The sequence below is a fragment of the Peromyscus leucopus genome, chromosome 2, assembly GCF_004664715.2.
Source record: "Peromyscus leucopus breed LL Stock chromosome 2, UCI_PerLeu_2.1, whole genome shotgun sequence".
Classification (NCBI taxonomy): domain Eukaryota; kingdom Metazoa; phylum Chordata; class Mammalia; order Rodentia; family Cricetidae; genus Peromyscus; species Peromyscus leucopus.
In genome coordinates this window covers 57626301-57648769 of record NC_051064.1, presented here as the reverse complement: position 1 = coordinate 57648769, position 22469 = coordinate 57626301, and the positions used below count along the sequence as shown (strand labels likewise).

Sequence of the window (22469 nt, the reverse complement as noted above, 5' to 3'; positions counted from 1 at the left end):
TCACACATGAAGTATGAGAAGTAGCCTGGATGGGGTGTCCTGAGCCCCAAAGCAGGTCAGAGACTGCCCTTTTTGGTCTCTAGAACTGGAAAGGAGTGTTCTTCCCTCATGAGCTTGTGGGTCTTGTATTCACACATGAAGTATGAGAAGTAGCCTGGATGGGGTGTCCTGACCCTGTAGCATGAACACCCCCTTGGACTCCGTGTCATCTACCCCAGGGGCTTCCAGAGTGAGGTGTGCCATATGAGATGCCTGTGAGCGGGCCATGTATAACCTGCACCAACAAGACAGGACTCGGGCTGAGTGTGGGCACAATGGAAGGACATTGTGGCGAGCGAGCAGGAGGCCCTGGGTTTCACTCCCAGCACCAGAAAGAAAAGATCAAGGGTCTCATTCATGATTGTCAGGTGTGGACACTCAGCTCCTGAGTATCTGGCATATCTGTCTGTCTCATGACTCAGGAATCTCTGGGGAGAAGGGGAGACACAGAAAAGGGGTGACTGGGACCACTATCTTTGGTCTGTTTAGTAGGATACCCCAATTAGTTAACCTGGTTGATTAATCCAGACTAACCCATCATATTAACAGATTATTAACCATCCATTATATAACTTGACCAACTCTTCTCCAAGGGACAAGTTTATATTTGTTTGTTTGTTTGTTTGAGACAGGGTTTCTCTGTGTAGCCCTGGGTGTCCTGGAACTCATTCTGTAGACCAGGCTGGCCTCGAGCTCAGAGATCTCTCTGTCTCTGCCTGAGTGCTGGGACTAAAGGTGTGCACCACCATCCACGGCTGACAAGTTTAATTGTTTAATTATATTCTGTTCATGTATTTGGTATGTGTAGTTATGTGTGTGTAGAGGTCGGAGGACAACTGTGGAGTCCGTTCTCTCCTTCTATTACATGGGGCCCGGACATTAAACTCAGGAACTCAGACTGTCAGGCTTGGTGGCAATCCCCTTCAGACACTGAGCCATCTTGCCAGCCCCCTAAGAAAAGTGGTTTTAAAAGAGCTGGGTGTGATACACATACCTGTCATCGCAGCAGTCGGGAGCCAGAGGCGGGAGGATCCCCACAAGTTTGAGGCTAGTCTGGGCTATGTAATGAGTCTCTGTCTCTCTCTTTCCCTCTCTTCTTCCTTCCTTCTCTCTCTCAGATCCCCTCCCCGCCCCCCACATACAAGAAACTAAAAACAGTTAATTGTCCTAGCCACACACCCGTGTGGGTTTTTAACTTGGGGACAGTATTTGAAGGGCAGATTAACAGCCACTTTGAGTAGCTGTGTATGTTTGTGTCATATCTTTTAGTGACTGGTGATGGGTTCTGGTGTTTATTATACAATATTGGTCGCCGGGCAGTGGTGGCACATGCTTTAAGTCCCAGCACTTGGAAGGCAGAGGTAGGCAGATCTCTGGCCAGCCTAGTCTACAAAGTGAGTTCTGGGACAGCCAGAGCTACACAGGTTTTGATTCCTGGCACTCACATGGTGGCTCACAGCTGTCTGTAGCTCCAGTTCCAGGGGATCCGATGCCTCTTCTGACCTCCAAGAGCGCCAGGCACACACATGGTACACAGGCATATGCAGGCAAAATGCCTGTATACATAAAAATAGTGCTTTTCAAAGTTTGGAAGTCTAGTGGATCTCAAGTGTAATACCAACACACGCAAGGAGCAGAACTCCAAAGTCACCCTTTACTACATAGTGAGTTTGAGGACAGCCTAAGATATATGAGAACCTGTTTCAAATAAACAAACAAAACGTTCATACCCTGGTCTAAACTGGTCTCCTCTTGGGCTTCACCCCATACTTGAGATGGATCTCTATTACACACTTGCACACACATGTGTACATATGCATGCATGCAAACACATACAGACATGCTCACACTTTCTGCTCTGGGTTCCCAGAGCCCAGCCCAACCTTGACCTATGCATGCAAACACATACAGACATGCTCACACTTTCTGCTCTGGGTTCCCAGAGCCCAGCCCAACCTTGACCTGTCAGCCTTGGGAAGATGCTGGCTGAAGCAATGTGTTCAGGTTCACGCCATGGCACTTGGGGCTGCAGGCCTTGCCAGCAGGAAAGATGTCCTTGGCTTTGTCTTCTCTCCTGGCCGCCAGGAGCCCTATGTTTCCAACCCAAGCCACTATCAGTTGAAGCATCTCACCTTTCAAAGGCCTGCGTGCAAAGCCAGGTGAGGTGGCACACACCAGTAATCCCAACATGGAGTGCATGTTCAAGACCAGCCTGGGATACACAATGAGGCCCTTCCCTTAAAAGGAAAAGACGATCTGACCCCCAGGAGGATTCTGATAATGTGAATGACCCCTGACCTCTCCACATACGGCCTTTTCTCCCTGCCTGCCATCCTTGGAATTTGTCCCTCCACAAACAAGTTCCCACTATTACTTGGAGTGATACAGATAAGAGGGGAAATATTTGGTGCTGTAACCAGGCACAGAATGAAAGGAAACTTTGTTCACTGTCCTAGATGACTCCCAGGCCTGCATCCTGTTCCCAGCTCTGCTCTGGGTGGATACTAGCATGCTAACTCAGTTTCCCCTCCTGAGTCTTACCAGTGTGATCGTTCTAAGTTGAGGAAGATCTGGTACTGAGGGTCCTCAGCCTCCACCTACTGTGTGTGTGTGTGTGTGTGTGTGTGTGTGTGTGTGTGTGTGTGTGTGTGTGTGTGTCAACCAGGATCCAGACCGGGTGAGGTGAAAGCTTTACACCAAGAGAAGACACCATGAGAGGAAATAAGAAACAGTCCAAAAGCTGGGTGGTGGTAGTGCATGCACTCAGGAGGCATTGGCAGGCAGATCTCTGTGAGTTCAAGGCCAGCCTGGGTTTACAGAGTGAGTTTTAGGACAGCCAGCACTATGCAGAAAAAAACCCTGTCTTAAGAAAGAAAGAAAGAAAGAAAGAAAGAAAGAAAGAAAGAAAGAAAGAAAGAAAGAAGGGAGGGAGGGAGGGAGGGAGGGAGGGAGGGAGGGGGGGGAGGGAGGGAGGGAGGGAAGAAAAAGAAAAAGGAAGAGAGAGAAAGGAAAAAAGAAAAAGAAAGAGTCCCACAAGGAAATATGCAGCCTGGATCAGAGCCATCCCTGTAGTCTGTGGTCAGGGACCTCCGATGTCTGTGAAGAAGCTGTCACTGTAGAAGCCACAGATGGCTGGTCGGGCTCCGGGGACTGATGGCGGCAGCAGAAGCCAGAAAATTGCACTCCCAAAGGAGTGAGTTCTCCATCACAGACAAGATGGAAGCCAGCCGTCCTCAGGGTTGAGCAGGAAAGGTGTGGGATGGGAGGCAGGGAGCCAGGGCGGCCTGACTGAGCCTGGTCAGCTCTGGGACTCTGTGCCTTCTCTCTCGCTTCCTTGATCAGTGCCAGGACCGTGTGAGAGGAAGAGTTGGTGGGTCTGGCAGAGAATTCCATTCTGAGTCAGCATGGTGGCGTGCAGGATACAACAGACTTTCTCTGGTTTCTTCTAGTGGTAGGGACATAGTGTGTGCGCACTACACACACACACACACACACACACACACACACACCAAATGCTGCCTCGAAGTAAAGGAACATGGCCACCTTTGTTCCGCTCCAGCCCACTCTGAGCCCAAGACACTGTAGTCCTGCAGACCACTTAGATCCGAGCCTGGCTCACAGCAAGGTCTTGGAAAGTCTCCATTCCTTACCCCTTTAATTTCCGGCCTTTCATTCACTATATAGTTGAGGATGACCTTGAACTGCTGCTCTTCCTGCCTCTGCTTCTCAAGTAGCTGAGATAACAGGCGTGTACCACCACCACACCTGGATTTCCAGAGGTGCTGGTGACCAATCCCTGGGCTTCATGCATTCTAGGCAGTCACTCTACCAAACGGAGCTATGGCCCCAGCCCAGATCTCCTTATTTAAAGCAGGTGTGTCTTTTGACTCACTTTGGACCAGGCGGGTTGACAAGGGCTTGACAGACGTTAAAGCATCTTCCAAATGAAGAAACTAAAGGAGGTCTCCCGGCCTGTGTGGTGGGATGAAGTGTGAGCCTGGCAGGTGGGCTCCCAACCACATCCCTGATGGTTGCATGCATGGACCACCATGTTTCCTACATAAATCCAGCCCCTTCCCCCCATTCCCCCTTCAAGGCTCCCTGCGGCCTCAGGAGGGCAAGCTAGATGCTAATTTATTCCCTTTTATTAGCTGACGTACAGGAGCCAGGACCCTTCCTTCTCCAAAGGGGACAGTGGTCGGGAAGAGCCACCACTGCCTGGACCTAAGTGGGGAAAGGTCCATCAGGCATGTTCTGCAGCAGAGAGGACACCTCAGCCACCAGGGTCCTCGGCCAAGAAGGCCTCGAGTAGCCAGAAGACAGACAAGAGCAAGCATCAGCGGGGAGCCCCCTGTCCCAGCCCCCACCCCTAAGTCCATACCAGGTACTGGCTCTGAGGCCCAGGAAAAGCTGGGAGCTTTGCAGGGAAGTGGATGCTATCCACTCTGCCAAGGGAAACTGGGTATGACCCACATCTTCCCCATAGGGTGGTGGTGAAGAGGAAGATGGACAGTGGCCTGGAGGGACTTCACGGATCCTAAGCAGGATGGAGAGCAGCGGTCCTTCCAAGTACAGTAGCCCCCAGACCGGCTGCCTCATGGCCACTGGAACTTCGAAATGTGGGCTCCCAGACCCTGAGTCAGAAACTGTAAGGTGGCAGATGTGGTGCCCATGTGACTAGAACCAGTTCTCTAGGGGTTTCAAATGTCAGACCCCAGTAAACACATGTAAACCAGGTGCTGTCACCTCCCTCAACCATCCGTCCTGGGACAGAAGCACCTCCTCCTGGGGACACTGGTATCCCTTTCCTGAACTCTTCACCCCCAGCTCCTGGCTGCTACCAGTTGTGATCTGGCAGGCGGAGCTGTTTGGCCTCTGCCCTCCAGCCTTCGTGGAGGATCTGGGTAGAGCCCAGGAGGCTGACAGCGGAAGCTCCTGCCAGCTGTTACAGGCCTGCCTGGGGAATTAAGGCTGACCGCAAGCATTTATCTCCATGGTGACAATCGGGTGAGAAAGAAGCAGGGAGAACTTCCCATCACCCTCCTTGTGAGGGCTGAGCAGCATCGAGATGTCCCTATCAGGGATCTTTAGTCACAAGTTAGTCACAGGGTCATCCTGAGCACAGCCACGGATGACCTCAGACTCCTGCATTTCTGTAGCGGCGGCCGTCACCAGCCTGCATGCAGTAAATCCCACTGATTTCCTCTTAGACCAGCCTGGCTTGAGGAAAGAAAATCCCTTCTCAGCTCAGGGGTCCTGGTTCCCTCTGGGCAGGCCTGAGACCCCTGCAGCTCTAATCACACATGACAGCTCCACTCACAAACCTTGATGACCTCCTTTCTCTACAGGCTGAGCCCTAGGCTGACCTTCCGTACCCTGGCCAGATGCAGGACCTCCTACCCCAGACCAGACCCTCTTGCTTCTTATGCTCACCTGCACACCATGAACCCTACGTGCATCTCACATGCCATGCTGGGCCTGGTGATACAAGGCCTCCCTCTCACCTGGGCTCCTTCCCCCTTCTGCAGGGCTTGCTTCTGCCTTGAAGCATCCTCCCCACGTCCCTCCTGGGTCCTCGGATCACTGTCTGCTGCTTCGGACTGCAGCTAGGGGACAAGGGCTGGAACTCGGTGGTAAGGCATTTGCCTAGAGTGTCTGAAGCCCTGGGTTCAGCCCCAGTCAAAAATAGATCTCAGCTCAGACCATTCAGCCTTGTTCACCAAGAAGGAGCTCGATGCTTTCCTGATGTCTCCCACACCCCAGTCAACTGAACACACATCAGTTCGACTGTTTCCACTTTGTCCTTACCTCTGGCCCATGGCTCCTAGTGTGGCACCAGGTTCAGAGGGCAATGGGAACCCCTATAGGACTGATTGTGTGCTCATGGGGGTCTGTGGCTCAATCCCCATCCTAGACAGTAGCTACAGGGCCTCAGCCCTTCTGTGTTCCCTGTGGGACCATGAGCAAACATTTTCCCTGTGTATACTTGGGAGCTTCTCAGTCCAAAGGTAGATCTGGAGGATATATAAACTATTGGGCAGGGTGCAAAGGGTGGGGCCTGCAGGTTTGAGCCTCCAGGAGGCATCTAGGAAGCTTCTTGGTGACCTTGTGGCCAGAAAGTCCCAGATAAAGGGCCAATAAACCCCGCGTGGAGTTTGTCTTGGGGCCTCCTTGGGGTAATAAATAGGAAAGGGTTCTATTCTGGGTTTCTAGAAGGTTGAGGAAGCAAGGAGTCAGCTCTCTGTGGACTGGGACAGCTCATGGATAGTGTATGGTCCTTGTGGGCTTTGGAGTACCTGGCTGTATCACATGCAGGCTCCAGACCCTCTGTCCACTATCCTTACAGGTGGACCAGCCAGTGGTATGACCATTAATGGAGTGGATGGGAAAACAGAGAGGGATTGGATCTGCTCAAGACCATAAATCAGTGTCAGAGTTAAGACTCTCCAGCCTGCCTCACACACATGCTGTGAGAGAGTCCCAGGCCCTCTGCTCAGAGGGCCCAGAAGAGTGATGTCTCCAGCCAGGGTTCAACAAGCCCCTGCCTGTGGACCCCTTTAGTCTGTGGGTGAATGAAGCAGACGGAGGAACCATTTGAACTTAGTCCTGTGGGAGAAAGGGCAAGGAGCATCCTCTATGAGCCTGAGTGCAAGACAATTTGCACATACACCCCTAGTCCTCCAGAGTCAGTGGGGCAAATAATAAGATAGGTATGTTGTTGGCAGTGCTGGGGATGGACCCAGAGCCTCACACATGCTAGGCAAGTCCGTTACCATCAAGCTATATCCCAGCCCTCCTTTCACTTTTTATTTTGAGGCAGGATTTCACTAAGTTGCCCAAGTTGACCTTGAACTCACTCACTCTGTAGCCCAGGCTGCCTTGATTTTTTTAAGATTTTTTTTGTTCAGTTTTTTTTTTTTTTTTGAGATTTTAATTTAATTACCATGTTTCTCCCTTCCCTTTCCACCCTCTAAACCTCCCATATCTCCCTCCCAGCTCTCCTTCAAATTCATGGCCTCTCTTCATTAGTTGTTACTACATACATATTTGTATATGCATATATATGCTAAATATAACCCGTTGAGTCCATATAATGTTACTTGCATGTATGTTTTCAGGGCTGACCATTGGACAACCAATTGGTGTGCTCTTCCCTAGGGAGGATCACCTCCCCACTCCTGGCTTCCCTCCATTGCCTATAGTTCTTTGTGTAGGGTTGAGGCCTTGGTGGGCTTTTCCCCATCCAGGTTGGAATGCTCGTTGGTGTCTTCCTTGTTCGGCCCGTGTTTGGGGGGTCGGTCATGTTGATGAGGTTTTATGGGTGTAACTTCTGATGTTGTTAGTCTTAGAGCAAAGTCCCTGATCCTTTGGCTCTTACAGTCTTTCTGCCCTCTCTTCCGCGATGTTCCCTGAGCCGTAGGTACAGCAGTGTTTTGTAGATGTATCCATTGAGTAGGGCTCCACCGCTCTGCATTTTGATGGGTTGTGGTTTTCTGTAGTGCTCTCAGTCTGCTTCAAAGAGAAGTTTCCCTGATAAAGGGTAGAGGACTCTTGACTGTGGGGATAAAGACAAATGGTTAAAGGTTGTTGTGACACAGGGCGGTGGTGGTGCACACATTTAATCACAGCACTTGGGAGGCAGAGGCAGGTGGATATCTGTGAGTTCGAGGCCAGCCTGGTCTACAGTGTGAGTTCCAGGAAAGGCACCAAAACTATGTAGAGAAACCCTGTCTCAGAAAAAAAAAAAAAAAAAAAGGTTGTTGTGACAGAGATTGTGCAGGTTTGGTAAATTAGTGGTTGTCGATCTCCTCCAATAGCAATAGGTTCATTAACACTGAGTAGTTGGCCAAGTCACCAGTACCAGGCGTGATATCCCTCTTGTTAAGCCAGTCTTAAGACCAATTAGCGAGCTAATGGTTATCACCAAGGTACGTACGCCACGACTGCACGGGGTTATTGTGCCGTGGTAGTCGTTGAGGTGGTTCATAAGTGCCGTAGCTGGGTAGGACTCTTGGTTGCCTTAAGCTCTCTCTCTCTCTCTCTCTCTCTCTCTCTCTCTCTCTCTCTCTCTCTCTCTCTCTCTGATGTATGCAGGTGTCCACAGAGGCCTGATCTCTTGGAGCTAGAGTCACAGGCTATTGTGAGCCACCAAAGTGGGTACTGGGTGCGGGGGGGGGGGGGGGGCAGCTGGAAAGATGGCTCAGCAGTTAAGAGCACTAGGTGCTCTTCCAGAGGACCCAGGCTCAATTCCCGGCACCCACATGGCAGCTCACAACTGTCTGTAACTCCAGTTCCAGGGGATCTGACACCTTCATACCAATGCATGTAAAATAAATTTTAAAAAATAATAAAATAAAAACTTATTTTGAAAAGTGGGTACTGGGAATAGAACTCAGATCCACTTGAAGAGAGCACACATTCTTAACCCCTGAACCATCTCTCCTGACCAAGGTCTTGAACTTTTGATCCTCCTGGCTTATAGCAAAGATCAAAGGACTCATGCTGCCAGTTTGTTTAGAACAAACAGCCTGTTAAGAGGCTAAGCTGAAAACAAAGGCAATAATATGCAAGTCAGAGCCTTGCTACAAATATGACCTGGGGTGATATTGTAAAGTCTCTAACACAGGTCCTCCTTAATTTTAAGTGATGGGTCATAGTTTCACTACAAGACCCTCCCGCATCCTCTTAATCTCTCTCACTAACAAAATGACCTGCTCCACGGGTTTCTCTGATGGAAATACACGGAAGGTACGTGTCATTTGTAATAACAAGTGTGTTTACAACCAAAGAGAATCACAGAGGCCTCACATGGGGGTCAATGTCCTGATACACTGTATTCAAACTTGCTCTTGACTATTATGAGTTTTAAACCAAAAGAGTTCAGATAGCAAATTGTTTTTATGTTAAGCCGAAAAGAATAAAAGGTTTTGCAAACCTGAGGGGCTGTTGGAGCCCATTTAGGCTGTACCCAGCAGGACTGTGTAAGAGGATGGTTGTACCACAGGCCTGGGCACCAGGTGTTTGGAAGGGTCTACAGTTGACTGTAACTAGCAAGGGGGAGGTCTTTTGCTCCACCCCTTAGCATTGTTATAAATAGACCTTTGGACTAAAGTTCTGGACTGATGGATAAGGATTCAGGCCCACCCGAGGCTATCCTGTGTTTTTCTCTTTTTCTCTCCCCTCTTTATTTCTATCTCAGTCTCTTATCCCTCACTCCTCAAGAGTCCCTGGGGTAAATAAATGTGGGGACTGGTCCCCTACAGGGAGGGGGGGGGAGGATGCTAAGCTGGACATGATGGCCTGTCCCAGTGCGAAGGCAGGGGCAGGAAGATGTCTGTGAGTTCCAGTCCAGCCTGGTCTATGTAAGGTGACACAGGCCGACCAACAGAATACAAGTTTTAAACCTGGCACCTGCCCCCCAGTGTGAAGATGAGTACTTCGTGTGGTGGGGTGATCTGGAGAGGGAGTATCATGCTGGACCCTGGAGGAAGAGGGGGACAAGAGGCGGGGCATTCTCAGAGCTCAGAGAGTACCTTATGGCTTCATTTCAGACTCCGCAGGGAGAAGCAGTATGTGCCAAGATGTGGTGTCGGAAAGGCGTAGTGCTCTGGGAGGTGGGGCAGACAGTACAGAAAGCGGGAGAGCATGAGACCCACCACCCAAGTCCAGCAGAAACCTTTGGAATAAAGGCCACCCATGATTAGACTTAAGGGAACGCAAAGGCGAGAGAAACAGATCCCTCCCCAAGATCACAGCAACTAGAACCCGGGTCTTGACCAGGGGGCTGGACTTGCAGAGGATCCCTCAGTCATCTCTGGAGGTGCCCTGTCTGCTAACCCTGGCTCTGGGCAGTTGGGTGGGGGAGGAGGCTCTCCCTCCAGCCTAATCTCATCAGGAAGAAAAGCTTTCTCTTGGCTGCCGCCGGCCTCAATCTGTGTTTCCTATGGGCCTGCGGGAGACATCTGTGCCAGACCAGAAGGATGGAGGGGGAAGGGAGGCAGGAGCCGGACCTGAGAGCTGAGCTGTGTTCTGTGTGCCTCTGCTGGCTGCAGGGTGCTTGTGCCTGCGTTAGGATGCTTGATGCCATGAAGGGATCCCCAAATCTGACCTGGGCTGGGATGGACAAACCAGAGGGCTTCCTCAACTCTCCACCTCCCCAAAGGCCTCCGCACACAGGTGGAGTCATTTAAGCAGTGGGTTATGGCCCCTTTGGGGGTTGCATATCAGATACCCTGCATGTCAGATATTTACATTGTGATTCATAACTAGCAAAATTACAGCTATGAACTAGCAATGAAAGTAATTGGATGGTTGGGGTCACCACACCATGAGGAGCTGTAGTAGAGTCGCAGCGTTAGGAAGGTTGGGAACCACTGCTTTGGAGGTGGCTTCTGTGGGGCAGAGCTGTTAGAATCCGATGAAACCCTGGCGGGTCCTCTGCTGGCTCCCCTCCCCCCCTCCTACTGGGTTACTTTATTGAAATTTGTGTGGATGCTGGGGGATTGAGCCTAGAGCCTTCAAATTGTTTCTTCTCTACTATTATTTCCTTTTTGAGAGAGAATCTCACATACCCCAGGCTGGCTCCCAACTACGGATATAGCTAAGGATGATCCTGAATCCCTGAACCTCCAGCCTTTGCCTGCTGAGCACTCACTGGATTATAGCCGTGATGCACACACCAGGTTATATGTGGTGCTGAGGATGGAACCCGGAACTTTGTGCATGCAAGCCCTAGCCCCTGGCTTATTTCAAAGTCAGCCCCAGGTGCCATATCATTTAATCTGTGCCTATTAAGCATATATCTCTAAGAGACAGGCTGATAACCACGGTGTTGCTGTCACCCTGAAACACAGCTAGTGACATCATTTAATGTCGCCAGGGGTCGCCAGGCAGTGGTGCCACCAACCCTGACAATCTGAGTTCTTGAGTTGAATGTCCAGGCCCCACGTGGTGAGAGAACGGACTTCCCAGTTGTCCTCTGACCTCCACACACACACACACACACCAAATACATGACTAGAATATAATTAAACGATTAAAAAACTTGTCAGCCAGGAGTGGTGGCGCACACCTTTAATCCCAGCACTCGGGAGGCAAAAGCAGGCAAATCTCTGTGAGTTCGAGGCCAGCCCTGGTCTGTAGAGCTAGTTCCAGGACAGCCAGGGCTACACAGGGAAACCCTGTCTTGGAAAACCAAATGTGTGTGTATGTGTGTGTGTGTGTGTGTGTGTGTGTGTGTGTGTGTGTGTGTACATATACATACATACACACACACACACACACACACACACACACACACACACACGGTTTTTGGTCAGGGGTCATTCTGGTTGCTGAGCTGCTGCAGACTGGCTTCCTGTGGCTAAATGCTGTGAATCAGGATTCCAGCTTGCTGTGGACCTCCTTGTTACGCACGTCATCTGTGAAGTCTCTTCCAGTCTGGACAGGATCCCACTGGCCTTGTCTCCTGTGGAAGAAACAAGGCAGTTTTTCAAATTTTGTTTTGTCCTGTTGAGACAGGGTCTCGCTCTGTAGTCCAGGTTGAACTCAACTCACAGCAATCCCCCTGCCTTAGCCTCCTTAGTGCTGGAATTACAGGCATTTGTCATGAAGCCAGGCGGCCTTTCTGTCCTGCTTCTTGTTGGGTTTGAGGGATTCTGTTTATTCTGTTTCATCTGTTAATCCTTTTCCAAACACACCTCCCAGGTAGCTCCCCATTCTTCAGGCTGCCTTGTACCCCACCGATATGTTACATGAAAGTTTTACATTTTCATTAAGTCCAACTTGTCTGGCTTTTCTCTTGTGGACTGCTTTTGGCCACCACTAAATCTAGTATCTTGAGTTTGGTCTTTAAGTTTTCTAAGTGTTTTATAGTTTTAGCCCTTTGTTTCGGCTCTTTGATTCATTCTGAGTTGTTAGAACTACAAAAATTCAACACACGGGATTTCCCCTATTCTAGAGCTTGCCAGTTGCCTCCTGGTGACCACTTTTCACCCAGGTTGGTGTGCAGAGTAACAGTGACTTGGTTGGCGTTGGGTTCAGTGTTTTGGCAAGGCCTCTTTTATGAATAATGGCTGCCTTTTTTTTTTTTTTTTTTTTAACCTCCTATGATGCTGAGATGGATCCGTGGTTTCAGGGCTCCGTTATACCTTTGAGCCTCAGACTCGACTACAGAGCATGAGTCATGGGGAAGGCTAATTAATATACAGCAGGTTCTGCCCTGTACCCTGGGGTTCCAGATTCTATCAGGGTGGGGTGGGTGGGGCCCAAGAATGTACAGTTTTGGCAGGCTCCCTGGTGATATCACTTTGGAAGCTCTGCCATGAGCCGCTGTGTCCCAGCACCTGTAAGTTTCACTAAATGCACACAGGTCTCTTCTGGGGACCTGACGGTGTACTGGGAGATGTTTCTGTTTCTTTGTTTGCTTACTTTTTTGGAGGGGAGGTGATTTTATAGCCCAGGCAGGCCTTGAACTTGTGCCCCTGTTTCCTCATCCTTCCAAGTGCTGGGATTTCAGGCTTGAGCCTCTGTCCAGCAAGTGGTGGGATTCGGTTGATCCCTGTGTTCTGGGTCACCAGCCACTGCCAACCCTATTATCAGCCCTCAAATTCACCACAATTTTTCTTCCCACACTTGGCACTTCCAGAGGGAAAGGGTGAACTCGGTGAGCGGTGACCCCCGAGAGCAGTGACCGAGATATTCCTTCCTTGCCCTCAAGTCCTGGGCACTAAGTGAGCCCTGAGCCAGGGCTGGGGAGAGGTTGGTGACTGAATGAAATCATAGTCACCTCTCTTTACAAGCCTTCTGGAACTTTCTGCTTTGGAATGTTCTAATCTCTGGTTCAGGATGCTGGGCTTGCTCATTTCCATAGCTTTCTCTTTCACGGGCAAGTTGTCAAAGTCAGGCTCCCAGGAACTTAAGCCGTCACCTTATGGCAGAGTGAGCAGCTTGTCCCGGTCCGTCTGGGACAGCCTCAGGTTTGGGGGTTTTGTTTGGTTGGTTTTTTTCTTCCTTCCAGTCCTAGACATTAGACCCAGGGCCTTGCGCATGATCGGTAAGTGTCCTGCCGCTAAGCTGTGCCCTCCCTCAAACCTGTCACCACTGTGTGTGTTTCCTGAGAGGGGCCCTCACTATGGAGTCCAGGCTGGCCTCAAAAGTGACAATCGTCCCTGAGCCTCCCCAGGGTTGGGATCCAGATGTCAAGCCACCACGCCCAGCTCCTTTTTTCAAGTTTTTTATTTCGAAGCAGACTCTTACTACATTTCCCAGGCTGGTCTTGAACCTGAAATCCTCCTCTTCTTTGGCTTCTTAGTTATAGCACAAAAACCCCTTGTCCAGGGAGCCATCCATGGTCCCTGGAAGACGGGCACAGTTGGTCACTCTCCTGAGGGACCACCAGGCCTCTTCTTACTTTGAAATGGTAGTGGGGGGAACCCTGAGGTCCTAGTTGCCTGGGTCTCTGTGACACACACTTGAGATCATTGCTGGCTGGAGAACGCAGAATTAAAAGATGCCTCGTGATAAGCAATTGTGGTTTCAGTCAGGGCTTGGCCTCAGATTGAGAGACTCTGTGTTGAGAAAAACCTTTACCAGAAGGTGCCGGGACCTATGGTTTCTTCTTCCTGGTGAGGCAAGAAGATACCACGAGAAAGGGCAGAGGTGTTGGTACATAGCCTTGACCTCAAGAGGGCCACATGGGGCTCTCTGATTGGCTCCCCGAGCCAGATGTCCCACCTTATCTGGTATGGAGTAGGCCCTCACTAGGAATTCTGGGTGCATTGAAAAGAGACTTAACAAAGCACTAAAATGGCTTACTTTGAAAGTCTGAGGGCTTGAATTCAATGATGGAAGCCATGTAAAAAGCCAGATGTTATAGGGCACATCTGTAAGGCCAGCGCTTCCTCGGTGGGGTGGGGCCCAAAGACAGGAAAATCAACTGGAAGCTTGAGGGCCACTGTGGCATGCAGAGGGCCACTGTGGCATCCCGGTAGAAACAACACCTGCCTCAACGAGGTGGGAAGAGAGAACCGTCTGCCAAAAACTGGTCTCTGACCTCCACAGGTCAGAGATCAGCAGGGTTGAGGCCAAGGTCAGGATCTTGGTGCACTCTGTTGGGTAGCAAGCCAACGGTTTTAGTCTGAGTGTGGGTGCACCCCCAATCACGTTTTATTGCGTTAATTCTTGGTCTTTGAAGATCACTTTCAAATAAAGTAGTTTGGCTTGCTTGGGTTTTGTGAGACAGAGTCTTGTTGAGTAGCCCAGGGTAGCTTTGAACTTGCTGTGTACCTCAGGCTGGCCTTGAATTCCCTGTGTAGCGGGAGCCGACTTTAAACTCTTGACCCGCGTGCTGGGATTTGGCAGGTGCCACCACACCTATCTTGCCCTTCCAATCTCCCTCTAATAACCAGGCTATGATAGAAAGTGGTGGTTCAGACCCTCCCACAAAGCACTTACAGGGAGCGGCCTCTGTGCCCACAAGGTCAAATTTTAAGAGGAAGAAACAAAAGAAAAGCCTGAGAGAGCAGATGTGGAATGTCTCTGGCAATAGCAGACTCCAGCTCAGCCCACCTGTCCACAAACCGAATCAGGTAAAGTCCTCCTCACCATGAGGCCACCTACAGGGGACACTAGGGGGTACTCCACTGGATGATTTGTGCCCCTCCCAACTTGGGTTCCATTTCAGCTACCTGCAGGGCTGGGTGAAGAAGGGACCTTGGAGAACAGGAAGGAAGATCTGTGGTTTACTCCCACATCCCCCTCACCCCCCCCCCAGCCCCCCAGCAGCATCACCCACACAGGTGCACATGCACACATCACGGGAAGACATTCGGCTTTGACTTCCCAGTCGCATGGCTTCCCCTGCACCTCCCATTACCGTCGTTATATGGGGATAGTACTCCCTCCCTACCTCTCAGGAGGGCTGCAGGGGATGAGACAGTCCCCCATTCCACAGCCAAACGTTGGGAAATGCCCCCCCCCCGGGGAGGGCTGTTGCACCTAGAGTCAACTAAAGCCTTTTCAGGGTGGAGATTTCCAGCCCCCAGCCTGATCCCATGGCATCCAGCCACTGGGCACACGCAGGATGGCAGCAGAGCCCCAGGAGGCTGCTGTGGAGGGATGTGGGCCCTGCCCAGAGCCTGCCAGCAGGGGAAGTGAAACTGCTGAGTCATCACAGCCACCCGTGAAGGCGGGGTCCTTGAGCACACCTGCAGGGCCCCTGGGGGATGCAGAGCTCATGCCCAGGTGTCTACCCGGGTCACACAATACGGACACTCCCGTGCGGCGCACAGAGGGCCTGACCTTACTGGATGCCGTCCTCCCCCACTTCTGTAACCTCTCCCCCATGTCAAAGGTCTGGACAAACCTTGACAGTGGAAATAAAGACCGGGGTGGGGCAGCTGGGTGTTGGCAGTCACATTGCTCTGCACTGGGTGGTTTCATCCATGGAGGCCAGCAGCTCACTTTCCAGAGAGGAGGCACAAGTCTGTGAGGCAGGTCCTTGTGTCATCCCCTTTTTTTTTTTTTTTTTTTTTTTTGGTTGGTTTTTCGAGACAGGGTTTCTCTGTGTAGCTTTGCCCCTTTCCTGGAACTGACTCTATAGACCAGGCTGGCCTCGAACTCACAGAGATCCGCCTGGCTCTGCCTCCCGAGTGCTGGGATTAAAGGTGTGCGCCACCACTGCCCAGCAAGTTATCCCATTTTATAGACAAGAAAATGGAGACTCAAGGGTTGAGTCATTTGTCCATCATAGTGAGGCAAATTTGGAACTGGGGGCCAGACTGGCTGGCTACAGAGAACACACTGGTTCTCATTTAGTTGGCAGGAGAGCTCGTCTGGTAAGAAGGGGTGGGCGGGGCTGTAGCGAATATTCCGTGGTCCCTCTGCCTTTGGGGGTTCATCCTTGAAAAAACTGAAAAGTCTTAATATATCAGCAAACAGGTCAATAATAATGACGCACAGCCTCCTCTATAACCACAGTGATCGTCTGTTCACCTGGCTGTCCTTCATAGTGGACCACTACCTTTGCAGAATTGGCCACTGTCACCAGGCTCGGTGGCACAACCTATAATCCTAGCACTCAAGAGGTTAAGGCAAAACAATCATGAGTTCAAGGCCAGCCTGGCCTACACAGTGAGTTCCAGGCCAGCCTGGTCTACGTACTGAGACCTTGCCTCCAAAAAGACCCAGCAATGAGACCTGACCACTGCCCCAGCTGTACCAGTTAAGTAGCCTCACGCCATTGGTCCCTCCGTCCCCTGCAGATGTCATGGCACCCCCAGTACCGCAGCTCCAAGTTCCGGCATGTCTACGGCAAGCCCGCCAGCAAAGAGAACTGCTACGACTCGGTGCCCATCACACGCAGTGTCCATGACAACCACTTCTGTGCTGTGAACCCCCATTTCATCGCTGTGGTCACTGAATGCGCCGGCGGGGGGGCCTTCCTCGTCATCCCCTTGCACCAGGTAAGGACCCTAGTGATCACAGGGCCCAGACCCATCTCGAGAGGCCGGCAGGACAGATGGAAAAGGTAGGGAGCCCGGTCCGGATGTGACTGAAGGCCTGGCCTGCTTTCCTAGTGTGTGAGTGAGCCTCTGACAGCCAGGTCTGTGACTCTTTGTCTCCTTCTTGGGAAAAATCATCATCCTGAGAGTTGACCATCCAGCAGCTGGCCTGGCCACTTCTAGGACCTTCTCTCCTCCATGTAGAACAGTGCTCACTCCACGTTTTTCTTTCTTGAATGAAATATAATTATTAGCACATTGCTGGGCTCGTGTGAAATTGGGGAAATTGCCAAAGCCGCCTCCCCTTGCTGTGAGGTGGGGTGGGAGGCACAGAAACATGTGTTGGGCTAGCTCCTGCACTGGAGAGGTAAACATCAGGCAACAGGGAGAAAGAACACTTACGGAGCCAGCCATGGAGCATGAGCCATCATTACTGAGTGTGTGGATCTGCAGAGGGGCAGCTTCAGATAGATCACCCTAATAGCAGATCTTTGCGGGACACCAGTGCTGAGCCTGCCTTCGCAGACCTCCTAAAGAGGCCTGGGAGAGAGGGGGACTCCCAGGCTGTGCTCCTACCTCACGGCAGAAGAGGCTGGGAAGCCAGACCTCAGGAAAGCGGCCCACAGACTTAGATCAGGCAACTGGAAAGTCAGAAAGACTGGTGAGCCCAAGTCTGCGGGAAGGTAAGAAACAGACCTAGACCACTGGCGGACCTGCGCAGTCCAAGCCCCGAGTGAGATGAGTTCAGAGATAGCTTTCCTTGTCACGGTGCGGCGAGTTTAGAACCGGTGACAGTAGACAAGTTAACGACGTGTCCGTCCCCACTCATTTGGAATGTTTGCTTGCCTGCTTCTTTGTGACCCGGTCTCCTGTAGCCCAGCTCTTGAGCTCTGTGTAGCCAAGGTTGGCCTTGACCTCATCCTCCTCAGTTCACCTCCCGAGTGTGAGTTACAGGTGTGTGTCACATTTCCAAATAATTTATAAGCCAAAGGGGAATCAAATTGAAAACTTTTGTTATTGTTTATATATTTATGTAGTGTGCATGCATTCTTCCGTGTGTGCGTGCATGCCGCAGCACAAACGTGGAAGTCAAAGGGCGGCTTCCAGGAGTCAGTTCTCACCCTCAACTTGTTGAGGTGGGGGTCTCCATTATTGTGCAGCTTACTCCAGGCTAGCTGGCCCTCCAGCTTCTAGCTGATTCTCCCGTCTTCTTCTTCCATCTCCTAGGATACAGACGAGCACCACCACATCCAGCTTTTCTTTGTTTGTTTGGGTGGGGATGTTTGTTTGTTTGTTTGCTTCATTTTTCAGTTTTTTTTAGACAGGGTCTCACTAAGTAGTCTTGGTAGTCTTGGGATCGCCTGGTACTTGCTAGGTAGACCAAGCTGACCCCAGTCACGGAGATCTGCCTGCCTGTGCTTCTCCAGTGCTGGGATTAAAGTCGTGGGCCATCACACCTGACACGTTAGCCTTTGTTTTCTGGAGACAGGTATTCCTTCTGTAGCCTTGGCTGTTCTAGCTCTGTAGCCCAGGCTGGCCTCAAACTCAGAGATCCACCTGCCTTTGCCTCCTGAGTGCTGGGAGTAAAGGCGTGCGCCGCTGCCACCACCACCTGGCCACATTAGCTTGTTACGTGGGTTCTGGGAATTGAACTCAGGTTGTCAGGCTTGTACAGCCTGAAGCATCTGGGCCCTTTGTCGTCCTACCTGGATTGGGTTGTAGTTTCCCATTGACTTTAATCACAGGACATGGTAACACCAAGAGATGCCCTAGAGGGTCCCCTGACTGGCTGGGCCACAGCCGGTAAGCTACTCTAACAAACCCCTTGGTGTGTATATACACACTCAATGAGTTCTGTTCCTCTAGAGAACCCTGATACACGCAGGAAGTGCATTTACCTGCAGAGCCGTCTCCTGGCCCCAATTTCTTTTTCTTTTTCTTTTTTTAAATAGTGCTAGAGATCAAACTTTCTACGTGCTACATAAGTACTCAGCCCCTGAGCTGCCTCCCCGGTGAAATGCAAATTTAAAATACTTGGAACTGAGTGATAATCAGATGTATCTAAAAACCCCTGGCATCCAGGGGACTGATCCAGCCAGGGAGGCACAACACTGGTGCTTCCTTCCATAAGAGAAGGAGAGGGCTGAAGTTAGTGAGGAAACAGTCAGCCTAAGAGCTGGGGGGGAGGGGGTGGGGGGGGATTAACAATAGAACAAACTCAAAGAAAGCTCAGGAAAAGAAAAAAAAAGGTGATAAAAGGCAGAAATCAGAGCAGGAGAGAGCCGTTAAGAGCCCAATGCTGCCATTCCAGAGGACGTAGGTTTGATTCTCAGCATCCACTTCTGGCAACTCACAGTGCCTATAGCCAGTCCCCACAAGTAGCTGTGCAAACACACACACACACACACACACACACACACACACACATACTTAAAAAAAAAGCAGAAATCAAGGAGTGATAACTCAAAGATGCATTAGAAAATATTTTTTAAATGAAAAAAAAAAAACCAACCCTGAAAGATAAACTGAGCAGCCACTGGAAAAACTGCCTGACAGCGAGGGAGACCATCCAGAGGCACCGGGAGCCCAGAGGCAGTTCACCCAGCAGCAGAGCTGTGAAGCCAGGAGGACCCTGACGTGATCAAGTGGAGGGCAGTCATCTGGAAGTGTGGGTGAAATGGGCAGACTCCTGGCATTCCTGATTCAAGTAGGAATCAAAAGCCTGGACGACCCTGTAACCATTAACAATGAGCGATAAACACTTCCCTCAAAGAAATAATAGAAAGAGGTGGTAAATTGTGAAATAGAAAAAAGATGTTTGCTTTAAATGTCTGTCTGTCTGTCTGTCTGTCTGCCTGCCTGTCTGTCTGTGCACGTGGAAACCAGAGGCTCAGTCCCTGGAACTGGAGTTGTAGTTGTTAGCTGCCTGATTCAGGTGCTGCAAACCAAACTCTTGGGTCCTCTCCGAGGGTGGTCTTCACTCTTAAGCACTGAGCCATCTCTCAAACGCCACCCCTCCCCCCTCTGGAGACAAGGTCTGACTCTGCAGCCTAGGCTGGCCTCAGAATGGTGGCGGTCATCCTGCCTCTGCCTCCTGAGGGCTGGGATTGCAGGTGTGAGCTGCCACACCCCGCTGAGGATGTGGCTCTGTTGGCAGAGTTCGAGCTAACGTGCATGAAGCCGGGAGGGAGCTCCATCCCAGTGCTGCATAAACCCTGCGTCATCGTACACACCTGTGATCCCAGCACTCGGAAGTGAGGTTACCAGGGTAGAATCTCAGCTACACAAGGAGATTCAGGCCAGCCTGGGCTGCACGAGACCTTTTCGAAACAAAACAAAACAAAACCAAAAAGCCCAGAAAAGAGAGTAAGCAATCGCGTGAGTGTGGGAGCATTGTTCATATTATTACCAAGTGGAAAAACCCCCTGTATCAGTAGATAAGTTACGGTCCACAGTACTTACCATACATAGCTGCCTACGTCACAATCTCGAGTTGAAATGACAAAGTTCAGACTCTGTCATTCCATTTCCCTGAAATTAAAAACAGTTGTACCATAAGGACTGAATAATTAAGTGGTAAATTTCCAAAGAAAAACAAGTTATGGAATACTGTGAAAACCTAGACACTACTTCCCCCCTGCGGTAGGGAGTGACTGTGAAGTCAGGCACGTCACTCTGGTGACGGCTCCTGTCGTGACCTGGGAGGCCGAGTCCTGTTTATTGATTTATTGCCCAAATGTTCATGCGACTGAACATTTCAAGTCCATGCACTCTGGGGCACGTTTGTTGCATTTTACATATATAAATACACATAAGAACAATGCCAGGGTACTGGCTGCTCTTCCAGAGGACCCAGGTTCAATTCCAGCACCCACATGGCCGCTCACAACTGCCTGTAACTCTAGTTCTAGGGGATCACACAGACAGACATGCAGAAAAAAAACACAATGCACATAAAAATAAATAATTTTTAAAGAGAGAGAGAAAAGAAAATGAGACAACCAATTAAAAAAAAAAAAGTCCAGCCGGGCGGTGGTGGCGCACACCTTTAATCTCAGCACTCGGGAGGCAGAGCCAGGTGGATCTCTTTGAGTTCAAGGCCAGCCTGGGCTACAGAGTGAGTTCCAGGAAAGGCGCAAAGCTACACAGAGAAACCCTGTCTCAAAAAAATAAATAAATAAATAAATAAAAATAAAAAAAAAATAAAAAAAACAAAAAAAAAATAAATTAAAAGATAAATAAAAAAATAAAGAAGTCCTACAAAGCTTCCTAGGAAGTGATTACTCTAAACCGTCTTGAACTCTTCCAGAAACAGGGAAAGGGACGGCTCCCTATAGTGTTCTGGGAAGCCTGTGTAACCTTGATTCCAGAACCACACAAGGACAGACTAAGAAACGCGCAGATCAGCTGCACTCCGGAAGAGGAATGAAACCTGATTGGCCAGGGTGTTCCAACTGCGGAGCAGACACATCTGGGCCGGGAGAGTTAGGAGAGTGCCTGCTTGCCTGCTGTTCCTGAAGCTCCACGTCCAGTCCCAGCACCCCAGAAACTGGGCGTGGCTGACCATGCCTGTAATGCCAGCATTTGGGATGTGGAGGCAGCAGGAGGATCAGCCCTCAAAGGTTACATAGTGAGTTCAGGGTCGACCTGGGATACAAGAAGAGACAGTGTTTCAAAAAACAGAAGGAAGTTACATCTGGGTCACGCGGATTTATGCCAGAATCTAAAGGTGGCTTGCTAGGGAAATCATCCTTTAACAGCTGAAAGGGGGCACTTACAGTTATCCCCAGGGATGCAGAAAGAGGTTGGCTAAGGCTCGGCTGGAGCAGTTTCAGTCTGTGGTTCACTGGCCCTGTTAGTTTTGGGCCTTTGGGAAGGCGGCACATGACGGGAAGCGCGTGCCAGGTAACTCCGCTCACCCGTCCCCAGCAAGCAAAAGCCCACAGCCCCACCGTTCCTTTTGTTTTGTGAGACAGGATCTCCCAGTACAGGCCACACTAGGCCCACACTTGCAATCCTCCTGCCTCAATCTCCTGAATGCTGGGAGATTCCACACCTCCCAACCCAGTCTCCTTGGTGGGGGGGGGGGGGTAGAGCCCCAGGGATCTAAAGGCCTCCTATGAGGCCCTACCTCCTCAAGACTACCACATCCCAGTCACACCTCCCTGGGACCTCATCTTCAGCACAGACCTTTGAGAACCACTCCAGACCCAAAGTATAGCACTAGGAATAAAAGGTAATTGTGTGATGCTGTAAACACGGAAAATTTGCAAGTGCAGTTGAATGAACTCTTATCTTGTACGTGGCTTTCCAGTGATTGACCTTCGCCAAATTGTCCTGAGTGTTTTTGTGTGTGTGTATGCGTGCATGGTGCTTGGAAACAGTTATAGTTCTAACCCTTCACCCCTAAATACTACCCATCAGTCATCTACTGTAAGAACAGGACCATTCTCTTCTATAACTATTTCCTGGAAATTTAACAAGTTGTAATGGTATGAAAGCATCCAGTCCAAATTCCAATCCCGTTCATCATCCCAATCCTTACACCGTTTTTTTCAACCTGATCTAGACCCCAGTTCAGGACCCTACATTATATTTAATTGTCTCCTTGTCTTCTTTTAAGGATCTTAAATGTTTTTGTTTTTGTTTTTGTTTTTGTTTTTTTTTGTAGATTGTGACCAAATTTAGATCGTCAGGCTGTGGCCTCACGATTAGACTCATTTGTGTATTTGCAGCAGGAATATTACACTCAGTGTTGTGCCCTTCTGGTTCGCTGTGGACAGTGATGTCCTCTTGCCCACTGTTGGACTGCTAGCTTTGGTAAAAAGTGCCAACATGGCACACATAAAAGGGAATAGTTAGCTGGGCTGTGGTGGCGCACGCCTTTAATCCCAGCACTGGGGAGGCAGAGCCAGGCAGATCTCTGTG

The 22469-nt window shown here is 50.3% G+C and overlaps 1 protein-coding gene across 4 annotated transcripts in view; it reads left to right on the top strand.

Moving 5' to 3' along the window:
• Coro2a (coronin 2A) overlaps positions 1-22469 on the top strand; it is a 57734-nt gene that overhangs the window by 11648 nt on the left and 23617 nt on the right. The window contains exons 1-3 of one of the 4 annotated variants that reach the window (XM_037202591.1): positions 12815-13093; positions 14519-14627; positions 16302-16502. In XM_037202591.1, coding sequence (XP_037058486.1) covers positions 14565-14627; positions 16302-16502 — 264 coding nt within the window. In that variant the 5' untranslated portion in view covers positions 12815-13093; positions 14519-14564. Of the gene's footprint in view, positions 1-12331; positions 12386-12814; positions 13094-14311; positions 14628-16301; positions 16503-22469 lie in introns of those variants that run through there. The other 3 variants (XM_037202592.1, XM_028882784.2, XM_028882783.2) reach the window with 3 other exon arrangements.